The sequence below is a fragment of the Balaenoptera borealis genome (genome assembly GCF_965194805.1).
Source record: "Balaenoptera borealis genome assembly, chromosome: 4".
NCBI classification, from domain to species: domain Eukaryota; kingdom Metazoa; phylum Chordata; class Mammalia; order Artiodactyla; family Balaenopteridae; genus Balaenoptera; species Balaenoptera borealis.
This window is the reverse complement of record NC_138861.1, coordinates 128,760,374-128,780,103: the sequence shown is the minus strand read 5'-3', so window position 1 is coordinate 128,780,103 and position 19,730 is coordinate 128,760,374. Positions and strand designations below refer to the sequence as shown.

The 19,730-nt window shown below is 35.2% G+C and overlaps 1 protein-coding gene across 1 annotated transcript in view; it reads right to left on the bottom strand.

Annotated features, from left to right (window-relative positions):
* The window catches only part of USP53 (ubiquitin specific peptidase 53), a 76,758-nt gene that overhangs the window by 43,221 nt on the left and 13,807 nt on the right, over positions 1 to 19,730 (bottom strand). Inside the window, exons 2-5 of the mRNA XM_082389612.1 lie at positions 15,780 to 15,901; positions 13,426 to 14,112; positions 7,446 to 7,538; positions 4,006 to 4,140 (exon numbers count right to left, since the gene is read on the bottom strand). Of these exons, the coding sequence (XP_082245738.1) occupies positions 4,006 to 4,140; positions 7,446 to 7,538; positions 13,426 to 13,569 (372 nt within the window). The 5' untranslated portion in view covers positions 13,570 to 14,112; positions 15,780 to 15,901. The remainder of the gene's footprint in view (positions 1 to 4,005; positions 4,141 to 7,445; positions 7,539 to 13,425; positions 14,113 to 15,779; positions 15,902 to 19,730) is intronic.

Here is a 19,730-nt window from a genome sequence, read left to right as displayed (position 1 = left end):
TGTGATTAAAAATCTTCCAACAAACAAAAGCCCAGGACCAGATGGCTTCACAGGCGAATTCTATCAAACATTTAGAGAAGAGCTAACACCTATCCTTCTCAAACTCTTCCAAAATATAGCAGAGGGAGGAACACTCCCCAACTCATTCTACAAGGCCACCATCACCCTGATGCCAAAACCAGACAAAGAAGTCACAAAGAAAGAAAACTACAGGCCAGTATCACTGATGAACATAGATGCAAAAATCCTCAACAAAATACTAGCAAACAGAATCCAACAGCACATTAAAAGGATTATACACCATGATCAAGTGGGGTTTATTCCAGGAATGCAAGGATTCCTCAATATACGCAAATCAATCAACGTGGTACATCATATTAACAAACTGAAGGAGAAAAACCATATGATCATCTCAATAGATGCAGAGAAAGCTTTTGACAAAATTCAACACCCATTTATGATAAAAGCCCTGCAGAAAGTAGGCATAGAGGGAACTTTCCTCAACATAATAAAGGCCATATATGACAAACCCACAGCCAACATTGTCCTCAAGGGTGAAAAACTGAAACCATTTCCACTAAGATCAGGAACAAGACAAGGTTGCCCACTCTCACCACTATTATTCAACATAGTGTTGGAAGTGTTAGCCACAGCAATCAGAGAACAAAAAGAAATAAAAGGAATCCAAATCGGAAAAGAAGAAGTGAAGCTGTCACTGTTTGCAGATGACATGATACTATACATAGAGATACATCCTAAAACTGCTACCAGAAAACTACTAGAGCTAATCAATGAATTTGGTAAAGTAGCAGGATACAAAATTAATGCACAGAAATCTCTTGCATTCCTATATACTAATGATGAAAAATCTGAAAGTGAAATTAAGAAAACACTCCCGTTTACCACTGCAACAAAAAGAATAAAATATCTAGGAATAAACCTACCTAAGGAGACAAAAGACCTGTATGCAGAAAATTATAGGACACTGATGAAAGAAATTAAAGATGATACAAATAGATGGAGAGATATACCATGTTCTTGGATTGGAAGAATCAACATTGTGAAAATGACTCTACTACCCAAAGCAATCTACAGATTCAATGCAATCCCTATCAAACTACCACTGGCATTTTTCACAGAACTAGAACAAAAAATTTCACAATTTGTATGGAAACACAAAAGACCCTGAATAGCCAAAGCAATCTTGAGAACGAAAAATGGAGATGGAGGAATCAGGCTCCCTGACTTCAGACTATATTACAAAGCTACAGTAATCAAGACAGTTTGGTACTGGCACAAAAACAGAATTATAGATCAATGGAACAGGATAGAAAGCCCAGAGATAAACCCACGCACATATGGTCACCTTATCTTTGATAAAGGAGGCAAGCATATACAGTGGAGAAAAGACAGCCTCTTCAATAAGTGGTGCTGGGAAAATTGGACAGGTACATGTAAAAGAATGAAATTAGAACACTCCCTAACACCATACACAAAAATAAACTCCAAATGGATTAAAGACCTAAGTGAAAGGCCAGACACTATCAAACTCTTAGAGGAAAACATAGGCAGAACACTCTATGACATAAATCACAGCAAGATCCTTTTTGACCCAGCTCCTAGAGAAATGGAAATAAAAACACAAATAAACAAATGGGACCTAATGAAACTTAAAAGCTTTTGTACAGCAAAGGAAACCATAAACAAGACCAAAAGACAACCCTCAGAATGGGAGAAAATATTTGCAAATGAAGCAACTGACAAAGGATTAATCTCCAAGATTTACAAGCAGCTCATGCAGCTCAATAACAAAAAAACGAACAACCCAATCCAAAAATGGGCAGAAGACCTAAATAGACATTTCTCCAAAGAAGATACACAGATTGCCAACAGACACATGACAGAATGCTCAACATCATTAATCATTAGAGAAATGCAAATCAAAACTACAATGAGGTATCATCTCACACCGGTCAGAATGGCCATCATCCAAAAATCTAGAAACAATAAATGCTGGAGAGGGTGTGGAGGAAAGTGAACAATCTTGCACTGTTGGTGGGAATGTAAATTGATACAGCCACTATGGAGAACAGTATGGAGGTTCCTTAAAAAACTAAACATAGAACTACCATACGACCCAGCAATCCCACTACTGGGCATATACCCTGAGAAAACCATAATTCAAAAAGAGTCATGTACCAAAATGTTCATTGCAGCTCTATTTACAATAGCCAGGACATGGAAGCAACCTAAGTGTCCATCATCGGATGAATGGATAAAGAAGATGTGGCACATATATACAATGGAATATTACTCAGCCATAAAAAGAAATGAAATGGAGGTATTTGTAATGAGGTGGATGGAGTTAGTCTGTCATACAGAGTGAAGTAAGTCAGAAAGAGAAAAACAAATACAGTAGGCTAACACATATATATGGAATCTAAGGGAAAAAAAGAAAAAGGTCATGTAGAACCTAGTGGCAAGACGGGAATAAAGACACAGACCTACTAGAGAATGGACTTGAGGATATGGGGAGGGGGAGGGGTGAGATGTGACTGGGTGAGAGAGTGTCATGGACATATATACACTACCAAGTGTAAAATAGATAGCTAGTGGGAAGCAGCCGCATAGCACAGGGAGATCAGCTCGGTGCTTTGTGACCACCTAGAGTGGTGGGATAGGGAGGGTGGGAGGGAGGGAGATGCAAGAGGGAAGAGATATGGGAACATATGTATATGTATAACTGATTCACTTTGTTATAAAGCAGAAACTAACACACCATTGTAAAGCAATTATACTTCAATAAAGATGTTTAAAAAAAAAAAAAGAAAACATAAATGCCAAACGAATTCTATAGAGAGTAATAAATTCTTCAAAAATTTGGAGAACGGATTGGGGTGCTTTGATGATGCATTATCTAGTAGATGTGACTTACGTTGAACTTTAACAAATAATAGATTAGGAAAGTTTTGAATATTTCAGGAACTTGAGCAAAGGCTATAAAACAGGAATTTAAAAGACATGTGTGAGGAATGGACTGAAACTATCTCACCAGAAGGGAAAATTCAGGAAGGAAGCAAAGAGATAAACTGGAGTTTAAATTTAAAGAGCCTTAAATGTCAGAAGAGATTCAGATGTGAATCACAGAAATATCTGAAGCGGAAGCATTTATCTGAAAGAAATCATATTAATATGGTGGCTGTTAAAAAAGACTCTTAGGATAAGGTTAAAAGGACACTAGTAAGGAGGCTTAAATAATGCTGAGAGTAGAGGCCCGAGCTAAACAGAAATGTTGACAGGGAAATAACATGGAGAGGCAAAACTTAAAAGGGTTTCTGATGAAAGAATTTACATAATTTGCTGAAGAGATATAAGACTAAGAGAAGAAATAGCTGTCTTAAATATAGGTGACATCTATGTTATTGAAACGATTAATCACCAACATGCATATTTAAGAAGGTATATAGGTACATCCCTGATCAAAGGAATGCTCTACTTATCAATATGGTGGTAACACAGTCTCAGAACATCAACCTCAGTCAATGATTCTCAACCTGGAGTAAGGTGTATATCAGAATTGCTGCCCCTGACAGCTGCCCATCAAGATCCTCTGCTCTTCCAAAGAGAAGCATGCAATGCATTACATTGCATGTAATGAGAAATGTTACTGGGAGAGTGTGTTGCATATGTAAACCCCGTGGAACAGAACGACCTCAGTGCTATGATTTATACATAATAAGCCTTTTTGCTCCAATAAATAAATTTTCAAGTATTCTAGTAGCCTAACTCTGAAAAATTAGAGCAGCACAAATAATCAAAAGCAAAAGTACACAAAACACACGTGGACTTAAACTGAGCTTTGAAGGGGTAGGTAAGACAAGGATCTACTGAGCAGTTCCGATACTTTTCCACTGCTATAAACTTATGTTTTATTTGTCTCAAAAGGTGCATAATTTAAGGAATGCCAACTGCCATTCTGATTTAAGGATTATCAGAAATACTTACAAAGCACTCTGCAGCATCATCCATAAGGCCAAGCTGAAATCGCTGCTCATCTTTGAAACTTTCTGCAAGTGCATGTCTTATGTTATCCGAAGGAAGTGCTTTTTCTCGACTGTGTTGAAACTGTTGAAATATTGTCTGGGAATCAACAAATACATCGACCAGTAAGTTTAACACCAACAACTAAAAAACACTTGAGCAATTTCATTTCAACAGCAAAACTCGAAACTCTATACTCAAACTAACAGTCTTTTGCTTTAAAATTCCATACAAAAAATTAATTATTTCTATGAGTAGTATGTAGAAATGCTTGCCCCAGCCTCTAAATCAAATGTTAGTGCATAAGAATTAAACACGTAAAGTTCTCAGATCCCATCCTCAGAGATTCTGATTGAGATGAGGCCCATTTTTAAACTGTTCCCTAGCTGACTATGATCTAAGTTGTTTAGAAAGAGTTTTGAGATGATTTGCTTTAAATCGTAAAGTGTACTGTAGGAATTAAAATTATGTTATACAAAAATAAACATATAATCAAATAAAACAGTAGGAACTCACTAGACTTGAAACAGTGGGAACATCATTCAAGAACATTAAATTATAGGTGTTAATCTGGTCTTCTATTTTCTTTATTGAATTTAAGCAAGAAAAACTTTTTAATAAGTTCCAGTTTTATGACAATCATCTTAGGTGAGTGAAAGTGGGGAAAAAATAAAGTTTGCTGTGATAAACCATCAAATAAGGATTGATCATATTAAGTGCTATATTAATTAGCTCAAGGGGTATGTCATCTCAAAAAAAAATTGCTTTTAAGATCAACATATGGTAGGCTAGGAAATATTTCAGGAATCTGTTCCACTGATACAAGAAAATTTAATTTACAAATAAGAAATTTAAAAAGAAAGATGCCAAGTGATATTAGATATCCAGAACCAAAATTTTTAGCTACAATTACAAATGATAAAAAATGAAAAATATTTTCACAAGTCATTTCTTATTTAGGTAGTCAACTTTTCCAGGTAATGTTTAAGATATTAATCCTACACAAGACTGATGTTCATTTAACATCTATTTTTTTGATTGTCCAGTATATGTGAGGCATTGTTCTACACCAGAAAACAAAGACCCTGCCCTCACGGTGCATACGTTCTAGTTGTAGTAATAAGGAGAGGGCAAATAAGTAATTATATGTCAGAATGTAGTAAGTACAATAGAGAAAAACAAAGAAATACAATACAAGAGAGAAAGATAAAGTAGTGTAATAGGGATAGGGATGCTGGGGGTAGGAGAGAGGGAGAGAGCTTACCTATTACCAAGGGTAGTCAAGGAAGGTCTCCCTGATGGAAAAATAACATTTAAGGAGAGGCATAAAGGAAATAAGGGTGTTAGCCACAGGGACATCTGGAAGAAAATCATTCTAGACAAAAGGAATAATAATGAAAACACTCAGAGATGAAAGCCAGCTCTGAGAAACTGCAAGGAGGACAGTGCAGTGTGTGTGTGTGTGTGTGTGTGTGTGTGTGTGTGTGCGCGCGCACGCGCGCGTGTGTGTGCTCACGCGCGCGAACAGGTGTTTTGAGGCAGGGGACGCAAGCAGGGGAAAGAGGCAGGTGATGTGGAAGGCTATGGGAAGACCCGAGGTAGAAAATTTAACTAGTTTTTACACCTGGACAAAACATTCAAAATTTACTGCAAAGTAAATAAAATGCGATACTGTAATCTGATCTAAGTTCATTCATCAACCCTATTTTTGCCATATAAAAAAGAGAATATAAAATCGCCTCCTGATTGGGATTGACATGTATACACTGATGTGTATAAAATTGATGACTAATAAGAACCTGCTGTATAAAAAAATAAATAAAATTAAATTTAAAAATTTTTTTTAAATAAAATAAAATAAAATTGCCTCCTTTGGTGACTTATTCAAACAGCCTTTTTAGGAATGTAAGTCAAAATAAAGCATGAAAACTACCTTTTATTTTCCTGTATTATGTATATGTGTGTGTACTAAGAATACTCAAGAATGTAAAAGACTGAAATACTTACTTCTGAAAACATATTAATCAAATCTTAAATTCTTGGGCAAAAATTTCAATGACATAAATGAGTTGCTAATATATACTGCACTCCCCATCTCTGCCTTTGTCCCTATTCTATATATTCTCATCCAAGGAGCCAAAGAGATCTAGTCTAAATATTATACCTACTTAACACAGGTTATATCACTCCTCCACTCAAAACAATCCCATGACTTCCTAAATCACTCAGGAGTAAAAGTCAAGGTCCTCACAAAGGTCTAGAAGGCCCTACACAATCTGGACTCCTGTTCCAGTTATTTACTGCTGCATAACAAAACCACCCCAAATCTTAGGTACTAAAAATAACATTTATTTTGATCACAAGTTTGCAGGTTGGGTGAGGACAGCTCAACTCTGCCCCACTTGCAGTCATCTGTAATAGTCTGAATGCTGGAACTTGGGAGTCATCTGAAGGTCGCTCACTAGTCTAGAGGTTGATGCTGGTTGTTGGTGCTGCCTGTTGGCCGGGAACTTGGCTGTAGCTATGACCAGCTTGGCTTCCTCATAGCATGGCAACTCACTTCCAAGAATGGGCACCCCAACAGACAGAGCCAGGTGGAAGCTTTATCACTTTTTCTAATCTACCCTAATCTCATTTCTGCCACATTCTATATGATGGAAATGAAACATTAGGGGCAACCCATATTCAAGGAATTAGACTCCACCTTTCAATAGAAGAGTGCAAAAGAATCTGCAGACATTTTTGAAGTCACCACAACTCACCTGACCTCTGAGCTCATCTCCTATCACTGTCCCCCTTGCTCACAAAGCTTCTGCCACCAGTCAGGTTTCCTTGAATATGTCACACACACTCCCACCTGAGGGCCTTTGCAGCTGCTGTGTCCCTGCTTGCCTGGAAGGCTCTAGTCCACTCCATCACCTTTTCCAAGTTGTGATTTAAATGTCATTTTCTCAGTGAGGCTTTCCTTGCTACTCAACACTCTCTAGTACCTATCCCTGATTTATATTTCCTCCTATTACCTAACATACTTTACATTTTGTTTATTTATTTTCTTCTCCCTTATACGAAGATAAGCTACATGAGAACAGGGATTTTTATTAGTTCCGTTCACTGCTGTATCCTTAGTAACTACAGCAGTGCCCAGAATTCAGTAGTAACTCAAAAAACATCTGTTAAATGATTATTTCAAAATAATGAAAAATATAATGTTCCTAACACAGGAAAATGGATCCGTAAACCTGAATAAATCATACTTTAAGAATTCCTCTTCAAAACTGTAAGTCACTTGACAATAACTTTAATTACAAATAAACTAACCAAATATGTCAAACACACCAAACTATCAAATAAAATTAAATCTTTTGAGAAACAATAGTAATTTTTCAGAACTATTAAAAGGTTACCTTCAATGCACAAAATATGCAGGCATCTCTCGGACAAACATGTCCATTCAGAACCCGCAAGCTTCTTCGGAATATATCTAATTGCCATAAAACCTAAAAAATAGTGAGATGTGAAGAAAGAAAGAAACACAGTAATATTTTTCTCACTGGGATGAAAGACAGATTTAAATATTTTTTAAATTGCGGAAGGCTAATAACTTCTTTTAATCTCTTGTACATAATCAGATATATACTACTAAAAATAATAAGTACAAAACTGCTATATACATGTAGTTCATATATAAAAGATGGATTTAGAAAATATTACTATGGATTCACATGTAAAAACCATGACAGGCACAGAACAAGAAAAATATAACTCCTCAGTTAAGGAATTTATATGAACAGGAAACAAGGGATACTGAATGCAGGACTTGGCAGAGACTTGAGAGAGGAAGTGATTATAATACTTGGAATGAACTGAAATTTAGGAAGGAAATATAATTGCAGTTAAAAGTCAGGGTGTACCAAATAAGGGTCAGTATGTAGTGGCAAGAAAAAACGGCAGAGGCCTGTGTGGTCATTGTACACTGAGTGAAAAACGGGGCATCTGTGTAGTCATGGGGGTACAGCATAATATGAAGCAGCAGTTAAAAAATAACCTGAATATATTTGCTGCAATTATCCAATCATTTACTACTAAAAAAACAAAAACAAAATAAAAAAGACTGTAGTTGTTTAAATAAATCAGTGTAATACTTAAAATCATTCTAGAAAAATCTGAAATTTATACAATGGGGATAACTGTGTCAGTCTCATAGACTGCTTGTAAGGATTAAATATATGTATGTAATATGTGAAGTGTTTAGAGCAGTGCCCAGTACACAAGTGGCATGCATTGAATGCAACCTGGTATTTGTTGTTGTAAATACTATTACAACAAACAATTAAGATCTTCAAGTTTCTCTATACCTTTCAGTCATTTCCTCAAATAATAAAACCAAGAAAATCCATTCACCATCTCACATTTCTCCCAACCAAAAAAAAAAAGTTAATAAAAACAAATAATTTTAAAAGTTTCCTATTTTTTAATAACTCAGTAACTAAAAGCCATTTCAGAATTTCTCTTTAATAGTTGCTTTTCCTTAAACCATAACTAATAGGATTCATTTAGTTATCACAAATAACTCAGTGTTTTGCAAAGCACTTGAAAATGTTTAATAACTTTCTTGCATATCATATTCTATCATACCATAAAATATACATTAAAATTCATTCGTCAAGATGAAGGTCACGACAGCACAGTTGTGGGAAGTGCACAGCACTGTGGTTAGTGATACACCCTCTGAAGACAGGCTGCCTGGGTTCTAATTCTGGCTTTACTGTTTACAGCTCTTGGGCTGACTTGAGCAAAATATTTCCTGAAACTTAGTTTTCTCATCACTGAAAGGAAGATAAAAGTAGTACCTATCTCTTAGGATCATTGTAAGAACTAGATTAGATAAAACACAGTGTACCAATGCACAGCAAGAGCACAATAAATGTTAGCTATTAAATACTTTAACTTTGCTTTTAACTTACAGAACTCAAAACCACACCGATATGGCATACCTACTTAATTGTATCACTTTCTCATCAAATAAAAGTTCAAAATATTCAGCCAAAAGAGAAAACTCTATAATCTGCTTATAAGGCTTACGAATTAAGTCTTTCAAATGTAATGTTTTCTAGGGTTAGCAAAATGTTTAACTTACACTGGATCTAAACTACAGAAAAAATATTTTATGTGACTTCTCTGTATACTACTCAATATAAAAATGATTTTCACAAATCCATACCAAAAATTATCTTCATTATAGTTAATCTTTATCCTATTTCATTTAAAAATGTTGATTATATTGTACCACCTGTTTTAAGTTAAAGCCTAAGCTAGTTGTTGGACTAATTAGTTTTTAGCAATATAATTTTATAATATAAACATTTTTCTTTTGCATTATTTGCATTTTTCATTTTAACATGGTACCTAACAAAATTAATGTAGTTATTTTGAATGTTTATGCATGTTTCTTATTTAGTTATTCCCCAAAGATTAATACATATATGCATATGCATTTAATAAAGGAATATAAACCTTTCATCATATTCCTGACCTCAATATAAAAATTAAGGGGAAATGGCATATAAATTCATTTTTCTTACTTATATTACATCCAAAACATTTTAATAATGTCCATTTTTAGTAATTTCTTACAAAAAGTATTTCACAATTTATTTCTCAGCAGTTTTAAAAAGTACTCATCAAACTGCATATTAGCATTTATATTCTGAATTTTTAAAAATGAAGTCAGGCTTTTTCTGACAGAAGTCTACTTGAATAGCTGTTTTGTCAGTGAGGACTGGCTTTGTAAATTAGTTTATACAGTAGACATTTTAACACCAGGGGCCAGCAGATTCCCTGGGTTGAAGGGATGGAGCTGGGAGTTCAGGGAAGCCAAAGCAGCTAGAGTTGGCGGGACAGAGTGCTGCAGTGGGGAGAGCTGCACACAGTTAACACCAGAGCTCGTGAGGGGGCCTCTTGAGTATTCAGGTGAGCACTGTGAGGAAACTACCTGAGACCAGGAAAGAAAATCCCAAAAGATGAGATGGAATGCCCAAAGCACGTATCAGTTCAGGGCAGTGCCTGTTCCCAACAGCCAAAGTGGAAAACATCATAATTCACAGAGCATCAGTTAAAGAAAGAAGGGTCCCTCCCCACTAGCAGAGAAATTAACCCCAGAATAAACGCAGTTCTGGTACTGCCTACAAAGCTTAAACGTAAAATGATCAAACTGTTTCTAAATAAACTAATCCTATCCCAGAACAACGTTCAAGAATATTTTTAGGAATATAAAAATACTCATCACCCAACAAAGTAAAACTTAAAATGTCGTCTGACATCCAATCAAAAATTACCAGGCATGGGCTTCCCTGGTGGCACCATGGTTAAGAATCTGTCTGCCAACACAGGGGACACGGGTTTGAGCCCTGGTCCAGGAAGATCCCACATGCCACGAAGCAACTAAGCCCGTGCACCACAACTACTGAGCCTGCACTCTAGAGCCCATAAGCACAATTACTGACACCCGCATGCCACAACTACTGAAGCCCGAGCGCCTAGAGCCCAGCTCCGCAACGAGAAGCCACCACAATGAGAAGCCTGTGCATCACAATGAAGGGGAGCCCCTGCTCACCTCAACTAAAGAAAGCCCACACGCAGTGACGAAGACCCAATGCAGCCAAAAATAAATAAATCAATAAAATTTTAAAAATTACCAGGCATTACGAGAAACAAGAAAATATATTCCAAACCTAGAAAGAAAAAAAAAAAAGAACAGAATTTGCACAGAATTAGTAGACAAGTACATTAAAACAATTATTATAACTGTATTCATATATTCAAGAGGACAGAGAAAAGATTGGACATGTTAAGTATAGACACAAGTGATTTTTAAAAGACCCAGAGCAAACTTCTAAAGGTGAAAATTACAATGTCTGAGATTTAAAAATACACTGGTGAGATTAATAGAAGATTAAATAAACACTGCAAAAGAAAAAATTAATGAACTTGAAGACACAGCAATAGAAACCATACAAAATGAAAGAGAGAAAAAAAAATGAGAAAGAAAATGAAGAGCACATCAGTGAACTGTGGGACTTAAAGCAACCAACTGCATATGTATCAATAACTGGAATCCCCCAAAGGAGGGGAGAGATAGAAAAATTTGAAGAAATAATGGTCAAAGAGTTTCCACATTTTTTTAAAATTTATTTTTATTTTATTTATTTAATTTTTGGCTGTGTTGGGTCTTCATTGCTGCGCGCAGGCTTTTCCCAGTTGCAGCGAGTGGGGGCCACTCTTTGTTGTAGTGCGCGGGCTTCTCGTTGTGGTGGCTTCTCTTGTTGCAGAGCATGGGCTCCAAGTGCGCGGGCTTCAGTACTTGTGGCACACAGGCTCCGTAGTTGTGGCTCATGGGCTCTAGAGCGCAGGCTCAGTAGTTGTGCCGCATGGGCCTAGTTGCTCTGCAGCATGTGGGATCTTCCCGGACCAGGGCTTGAACCCGTGTCCCCTGCATTAGCAGGCGGATTCTTAACCACTGTGTCACCAGGGAAGCCCATCCACATTTGATTAAAATTATAAAGCCATGGGTCTAATATGCTCAATGGACCCAAACACAAGAAGCATGTAGAAAACTATATCAAGGCACATCATAACCAAATTGCTTTAAACCAGTTAAAAAAAGAAAATCTTAAAAGCAGCCAGAAAAAAAGGGGCACATTACAAACACAAGAACAAAGATAAGAATGACAATAGTTTTCCAGGAGAAGTAATGCAAGCCAGAAGACAGATGAGCAAAATCTTTAAAATACTAAAAGAAAAACTGTCAACTTAAACTTCTTTAATGAATGAAAATATCTTTCAATAACAAAAGTCATCCTTCAAGCAGAAGAACTGATACCAGGTGGCAAGCTGGATCCACACAAAGGAGTGATGAGCACCATAACTGGTAGCTATGTAGATAAGTAGAAATAACCTTCATGGCAAAGGTCAGTGGACTGTTCATTTTAAAAAAAAAAAAATATATCAACATAGGAATACCTCTCCATTTTCTTTACCACGTAAGTGTCCTTGCTCAGAATTTTCTTTTGTTATAATAAGCTTTTCATCTCTCTGAACTACACACGGTATTTTGGGAGCCAAAAAAAGGGACAGACACAGAGGGAAATACATAAATGTAAAAAAAGAACTGGAAAAGGGGTAACAGGAGAAGATTTGAAATGACAGAAGCTCTTTCTCAGAGCCTGATTCAATAAAAGCATATAATTCCATGTCTTTTGGAGTCTGGTATTTCTCTATATTGGGTGTCATTCAATAAATATTTTCCTGCCCTTCGCACAGCACTTAATGCCAAAGGGATCCTTCAGCCAGGGCAGAACAGTGACTGTCATTTAAAGGTCCCAACATAAATTAGAATTAATGCTTTTCTAATACCAATTGCTTCTGTTTCCCTGAGTGAGTTATAAAACTTTCAAGTTTGACATATGTCCCGGACAGAGGACAATTAAGAACACAAGTCTGAGTCAGATGTCTGAGCACTTGACACATTCTAGATGTGTTCATTTATCAAATGAGTTAATTAAGCAATATTTCTCTTTCTACTCTCAGTTTCCAGGAGGAAAAAAAAGCAATAGAAAGAAAACATGTAAAAAGCTATTTATTTTCAATAAAATATTTTAAGGTATATTCTAGCGTCAATAGAGTAACATTCCAATATTCTAAATCTTCCTCATCCTTAGTACTATACAATCAACGGTCAGAAGGATACAGGCCCCTACAAAATCTGAAAATGTTGAATAAAAACTATCATACATAAGAAAGATATTTATGCAAGGCAGAAAGTTGGATTAATACATATTTGCTAATTAAAAGAATTTCAACAAGGACTGAAGCAAAATGAATTAACTGTTAATTTAACTACAACAGTGGTGTCCAAATTATGATTCTGCAGAGGGGATTTAAGGCCATGGTGGGGGGGTGAAAGGAATTTGAGTACTGAGATTAAAAACTCTGCATTCTCATTTCAATCCATGCAGCTTGTTTCTTTTTATGCTGTCTATGGGGATCCTACTGGATTTCTTAAACAAAAAAAAAGGGGGGAGAGAGGGGTTGACTAGCTAATTCAAAAAAATAATTTTATGTATTTTAGAAACATTCTTAATTTACTAAGTAAACATTTTAAGCCACAAGATATTTTTATACCCTAGCAATGTATCTGTTGAAAAAAACATTTCCATTTATTATAAAAACCAAAATGCCCAGTCAAAATATTTTGCTACTATTGAAAGTGATATTAAAGTCATTCTAGTCAATAACTTTATTCTTAATTTACAAGTTAAAGAAGGATTAAGCAAAGAATTTCCTGAAAGGCGCTTTTTAAAATTTAACAAGAAATTATGGTCTCACCTGTACAGCACTATTAAGAAAGCAGCTGTTTTGTCCTGGTTCATTCAACAAGCCTTTGGTAGGGGCTAGGGATAGCATACTCCCAGGTTGATAAGTTTTTCCAAGATTGCCACCAGGTTTCCGTAAGAATTTTACCCATGCCATTTTCAAGCAACTTTGTTTGCATTAAAGCTAAGAATTATATACTTATGTGATACTTCTGATGATAAAATGGATGGTTTCTTGAATGGTCCACTTAAATTCGCTGCAGTCTATTACCATAACATAAGTTTCCAAGTCCATATCTTTCCTGATGTTGTAGTTTTGAGGACTTTGTCAAGTAAAAAAAGGATACATAAGCATTGAAGTTCTGAAAACTAAAAAAGAAAGCTATTTTAAACAAGGCCTTAAAGATTTAAAAATCTCTGTGTTAAATTTTATAAGAGTACAGTTTAAAGTGAAAAAGATTTTTTTAAAACTGCTAAAGTAACATCGATGAACAAATCATATTCTTTAAAGCACAAGTCATTTGTCTTGATGGTTTTAAAAACAGATGATGCAAAAAGATGTAGAGTTAGCATTTGGTACGATTCATTTGGTCATTTGTTTTCCTCGCGTTTCTTCAATAAGAAAGAAGTCTTTCTCTTTCCCAGGTGAAGTTATTAAAGGTGACTCCATATTTCATATCAATGTGACCTCAAAGCAAACCTATAAGAAAAAAAAGAAATGTTGAAATAAAAGTAAAGGCTAATAAAGAAAATTCCTACTTTACTATATGAACACAAATATTGAGTACATAATTAAAATATTATATATATAGTCATAAAATGATTGGAACTAACAATGTTCTTCTTAAAATATGAAAATGAAAACACAGTTCATCATTTAAATTTTCAAAACATATCAAGATGACATCAATCGCTACCTACTTCAAGATTTCAATGGTCATATGATGGTTTCATATTCTAAAGAAAACTAGAATCAACTTAGATCTCAGGTAGTGTTTCGAATAATACTAACTTTGCTGCCAATACTATATTGCTGTTTACTAAACAGAGACTCTACAGAGACTCTATATTGTTATCTATGTTACCGAGAATCATATCATTTCTGCAAGAAAGTCAATAGATTTTATGTAAATTGACATGCATTAAAACTCAGAAGAAACATTAAATTGATAAACAAATCTTAGTGAATTAGAGTAAATTTCCACACTATTCATGAACACATACTCCTGGCTAAAAGGACTTCAAAATGTTCAACTTCTAAATTAAAAACAATCAAGTATTACTAGCAAAGTTTACTTTAATCAATTGAATTTCCTTCCTGCATTCATTCTTTCAACAAATGTTTATTGAGCCAAGTACTATGCCAGGCACTAGAACTGACATTTTAATGAGGAAAGACAGACCATAATTCAGTGAATAATAAATTGTAGAGTGTACTAGAAGAGTTATGCTCTGAGTGCTAACGGAAAAACAATTCAAGCAAAGGGGATGAGAAGCGTATATAATGGGAGATGGTTTGCACTTTTAAATAGGATAGTCTTGGAAAGTGTAATTGAGAACGTTACCTTTGTACAAAGATTTGAAGGAGGTGAAGATGCCACTCTGGAGAAGGCATTTCTAGCAGAGTGAACAGCATGCCTGGCATACTGGAAGGTAGTGAGAAGTCCAGTGTGGCAGAATAAATATGAACAAAGAGGAGAATAGATGAAAAGCGTGGATGGGAAAGACAGAGAGATCATGAAGGGCCTCAAAAGCCCTTTGTAAGGACTTTGGCTTTAAATTTAAATTCTCCATGAAAGCCATTGAGTTTCACTTCACAGCACAAAAACATGAGAGGACAGAACATTATAGGTCAGTTCAATTCCATTGATCAAATAGCCACTAAGATAGCAAAGCACTGAGGAATAAAGAAGAAAAGCATTAGTCTTTACAGAATTCAAGTCAGGAGACTTGTTTGCAGCCCCACATATTAGCTCATCACTTATTAGCTGTTTGGTCTTAGATAAGTTCTTGTCATCTCTGATTCATAATTTCATCTATAGAATTGGGACAAGAATAACAGCCCTGTTTAACATAGGTTAAATGTTTCAAGAATTATAAAACACTACATTATGTTAGTTTTCTTCTTTTTGTTTTAACTCTGTGGATTGTAACTTCCTCTAAAGTGATCTAAATGATCCTAAAAACTTTCATACAAATTTTTAATAAATGTAGTTATTATTTTACAACATTAAGAAAGCTCTGTATCGGTAGTTAACTTGTGTTTTTAATGGAAGAATCCTTTGAAATGACACTCTTTCAACAATCATTTAACTAGGCACCAGGTCTTACCCTGAACTGTGATAAGATACATGAAACAATCCTTACCATAATGAGTTGTTTTGTGATGGGCACAGACACAAATAGATAATTTTAAAATATTGTAGCTTCTGTTCCTGTGCAAGATGTCAAACTATATGTCCTCCTGGTTCTCTTCCTCCAACCCAACTCTGGAGATTATACAAAAGCAACAGATAGTATAAGGAGAAACATTAAGTAACTGGCTTCCAGAATGGGAGGGAAACAGCAGTCAAGAGATAGAGAGGGCCAAGTGTTACAGACTGGGAAAGTCTTCTTAGTTGTGACCTTTTCCATTCTTCATATTGCTCTGGGCAGAGAATTCCCACCCCACACAATGCAATGAAACAGGAAAGCTCTGTTACCACCCCAGGGCCATCTGGAGAGTAAAGGAAATTATAACATCAGGTAAGCATGGGAGGGAGACGCCAGAGGGAGGAGATATGGGGATATATGTATATGTATAGTTGATTCACTTTGTTATACAGCAGAAATGAGCACACTATTGTAAAGCAATTATACTCCAATAAAAATGTTAAAAAAGAAAAATCAGGTAGGCATCAGAGAACAGCTGGTTTGGGAAGTGGTAACAAGTACAGACACCTGCAAGGCCCCTGCGTGTTCTATCCTCACCCTACTCCACAAAGAGAACAGAGGATGGTAGGACCTGGAGAAGATCACGCCTCTAACCAAGTAAACAGGAAGTTCTTTTTGGAATCAACTCTTAAGCCATATCACCCCAAATCAAGCCCTTACGTCCCCACCTCTGCTCTCTGAAACCATCCAAAGAAACACAATTCAGAGCCTAATGCTTTCATTCTTCTCCTCATGTAAATATTACTAGCTTATAACTTGGTACTCCCAGGAAAAAGATAACCAGATACTTGCAGAGTATGAGCATTATGAGAGAAAGGAAACAAACTGAACAATCTACACCACAGGAAACAGAATGAACAGACCAAAGGGAACACAAATTTAAAATAAACTTAATAAATATCCACCAATTGAATGAGTACATTTTTGAAACTGCTGAAAGCAAAAACTCAAAGGATGAGTTAACTAGCAAAATGAATAGAAGGAAACATCATACTAATGAGCAGTAAGTTCAGGTCTAGAAATTCTCCTAAAAGTATTAAAAAAACACAGTCGAAAATATAAACATTTTCAAAAAGCTAAGACACACAGATGAAATCTAAAAGTGTCAATAACTATCTAAAAGGATTCCCAGAAAGAAAGGGGAGAAAGTAAACAGAGTAGACACTTTTAGAAAGATTAAGATTTTCCCAGAATCAAAGGCTGAAAAACCCAGAAAGAAAAACAATAGATAACACAAAAATCCAAACATGATGTGAGGAAGAAAGGAAGTAGGATGAAAACTGTGAAACCTTTAGAGAGAGAGAGAGACTGATTTTTCAAGCCCATTAATAGGCAAACAACAGAAAGAAAAAATAAATCTAAAACCAAACTTTTGAAAAGCTAATAAACAAAATCTTCACAAGCATGATTAAAGAAAAAAGAAAAAGAGAAATATAACATGAATAGGATTGATAAAGGAGAAATGACCACATGTAGATGAGCAACCAAAAGAAATATAAAAGAATACCACTTAAATCTTATGACAATAACTTCGAATATCTAAAGGAGCAGGTAATTTCATAGCAAAATTCAAATTACCAAAATTAACTCAAATGAAGTAGAAAAATTTTTTAAAGACTACAAGAAAATGGAAAGGAGACAAAAGTTCTTCCATTGAAAATGGCATCTGGATCAGATGGATTCAAAGTTAAATTTTACCTAAACTTTAAAGAACTGTTAATTCTAATGTTAAAATACTGCAGGCCACATGAAAATAAAATACAAAGAACCCCAAATCATGTCATGAAGCTAACATAACCTTAATATCAAACCATGATAAACCTCAGACCAGTGTGACATGTGATTAAAGATGTAAAACTTATAAATAAAACACTAACAAACGTAATCTATCAATGTGTCAAAAGAATAATGTACCATTGAAAAAAATAATAAGGTTTATTCTAGGAATTTAAATGTGATTCTATATTTATTCTTTCAATAAATATTTGGGAAGCTGTGCAGAAAAGAGCTAACACAGCAATATTTATAACAGCTGAAAGGTGGAAAAACAACCCAAATGTTCAACTAAAGAATGAATAAAATACTGTGTGTGTGTGTGTGTGTGTGTGTGTGTGTGTATATACACACACACAATGGAATATTATTCAGCCATAAAAAGAAATGAAGTACTTAAACATGTTACAACATAAACACTGAAAACATTTTGATAATTGAAAGTCAGTCACAAAAGACCACACACTATAAGATTCCATTCATACAAAATGTCCAAAAGAGAGAAACCTAGAGACAGATAGTAGATAAGTGGTTGCTTAGACTGGAGAAGTGGGGGCTATGGAGAACGAGTGGGGACCGGCATGGAAAGTGATAGGTAAAGGGTACTCAGATTCTTTTTTTTTCCTTCCAGTTTTATTGAGATACAACTGTCACATGCACTGTGTAAGTTTAACATGTACAGCATAAAGATTTGACTTACATACATTATGAAATGATTATCACAATAAGTTTAGTGAACATCCATCATCAAATATAGATACGCAATTAAAGAAGTAGAAAAAAATATTTTCCTTGTGATGAGAACTCTTAGGATTTACTCTCCTAACAACTTTCATATATAACAAACAGCAGCGTTAATTCTATTTGTCGTGTTGTGCATTACATCGCTAGTTCTTAGTTATCTTATAACTAGGAGTTTGTACCTTTTGACAACCTTCATCCAGTTTCCCCACTCCCCCCACCCCCTACCTCTGGTAACCACAAATCTGCTCTTTGTCTATTGAGTTTATTTTATGTTTGTTCATTTTTGAAGTATAACTGACCTACAACATTATGTTAGTTCCTGTTACACAACAAAGTTATTTGGTATTTCTATACATTTCAAAAAAAAAGTTACAATATGTCACCTTACAAAGATATTACATAGCTATTGACTATATTTCCGACACTGTACATTTCATACCCATGACTCATTTATTTTGCAAGTGGAAGTTGGTACCTCTTAAGCTCCCTCACTTACTTCTTTCCTTCCTCCGACCCTCTGCCCTCTGGCAACTACCTGTTTGTTCTCTATATCCACAACTGTTTCTGTTTTGCTATGTATGTTCATTTGTTTTGTTTTCCAGAGTCCACATATAAGTGAAATCATACAGTATTTGTTTTTCTATGTCTGATTTATTTCACTTAGCATAATGCTCTCTAGGTCCATCCAAGTTGTCACAAATGACAAGATTTCATTTTTTATGGCTGAATAATATTCCATTGTATGTATATATTTATATATACATGTATACATATATATATATATGTAACACCTCTTTATCCATTCATCTACAATGGGCACTTGGGTTGCTTCCGTATCTTGGCTATTGTAAAGAATGCTGCAATAAACATAGGGGTGCATACATCTTTTCAAAATAGTGTTTTTGTTTTTTTCAGGAGTGGAATTGCTGGATCATATGGCAGTTCTTTTTTTCTTTTTATTTTTTTTTTTGGCAGCTCTATTTTTAATTTCTTGAGGAATCTCCATATTACTTTCCACAGTGGCTGACCAATTTACATCCTTACCAATAGTGCATGAGGGTTCCCTTCTCTCCACACCCTCACCAACACTTGTTATCTGTTGTCTTTTTTATTGACAGCTATTCTGACAGGTGTGAGGTGATATCTAATTGTGCTTCTGATTTGCATTTCTCTGATGATTAGTGATGTTAAGCATCTTTTCATGTGCCTGTTGGCCAGCTGTCTGTCTTCTCTGAAAAAATGTCTATCCAGATCCTCTGCTCATTTTTTAATCAGGTTGTTTTTTGGATGTTGTGTTGTATGAGCTCTTGGTATACTTTGGATATTAACCCTTTATCAGATATATCATTTGCAAATATCTTCTCCCAT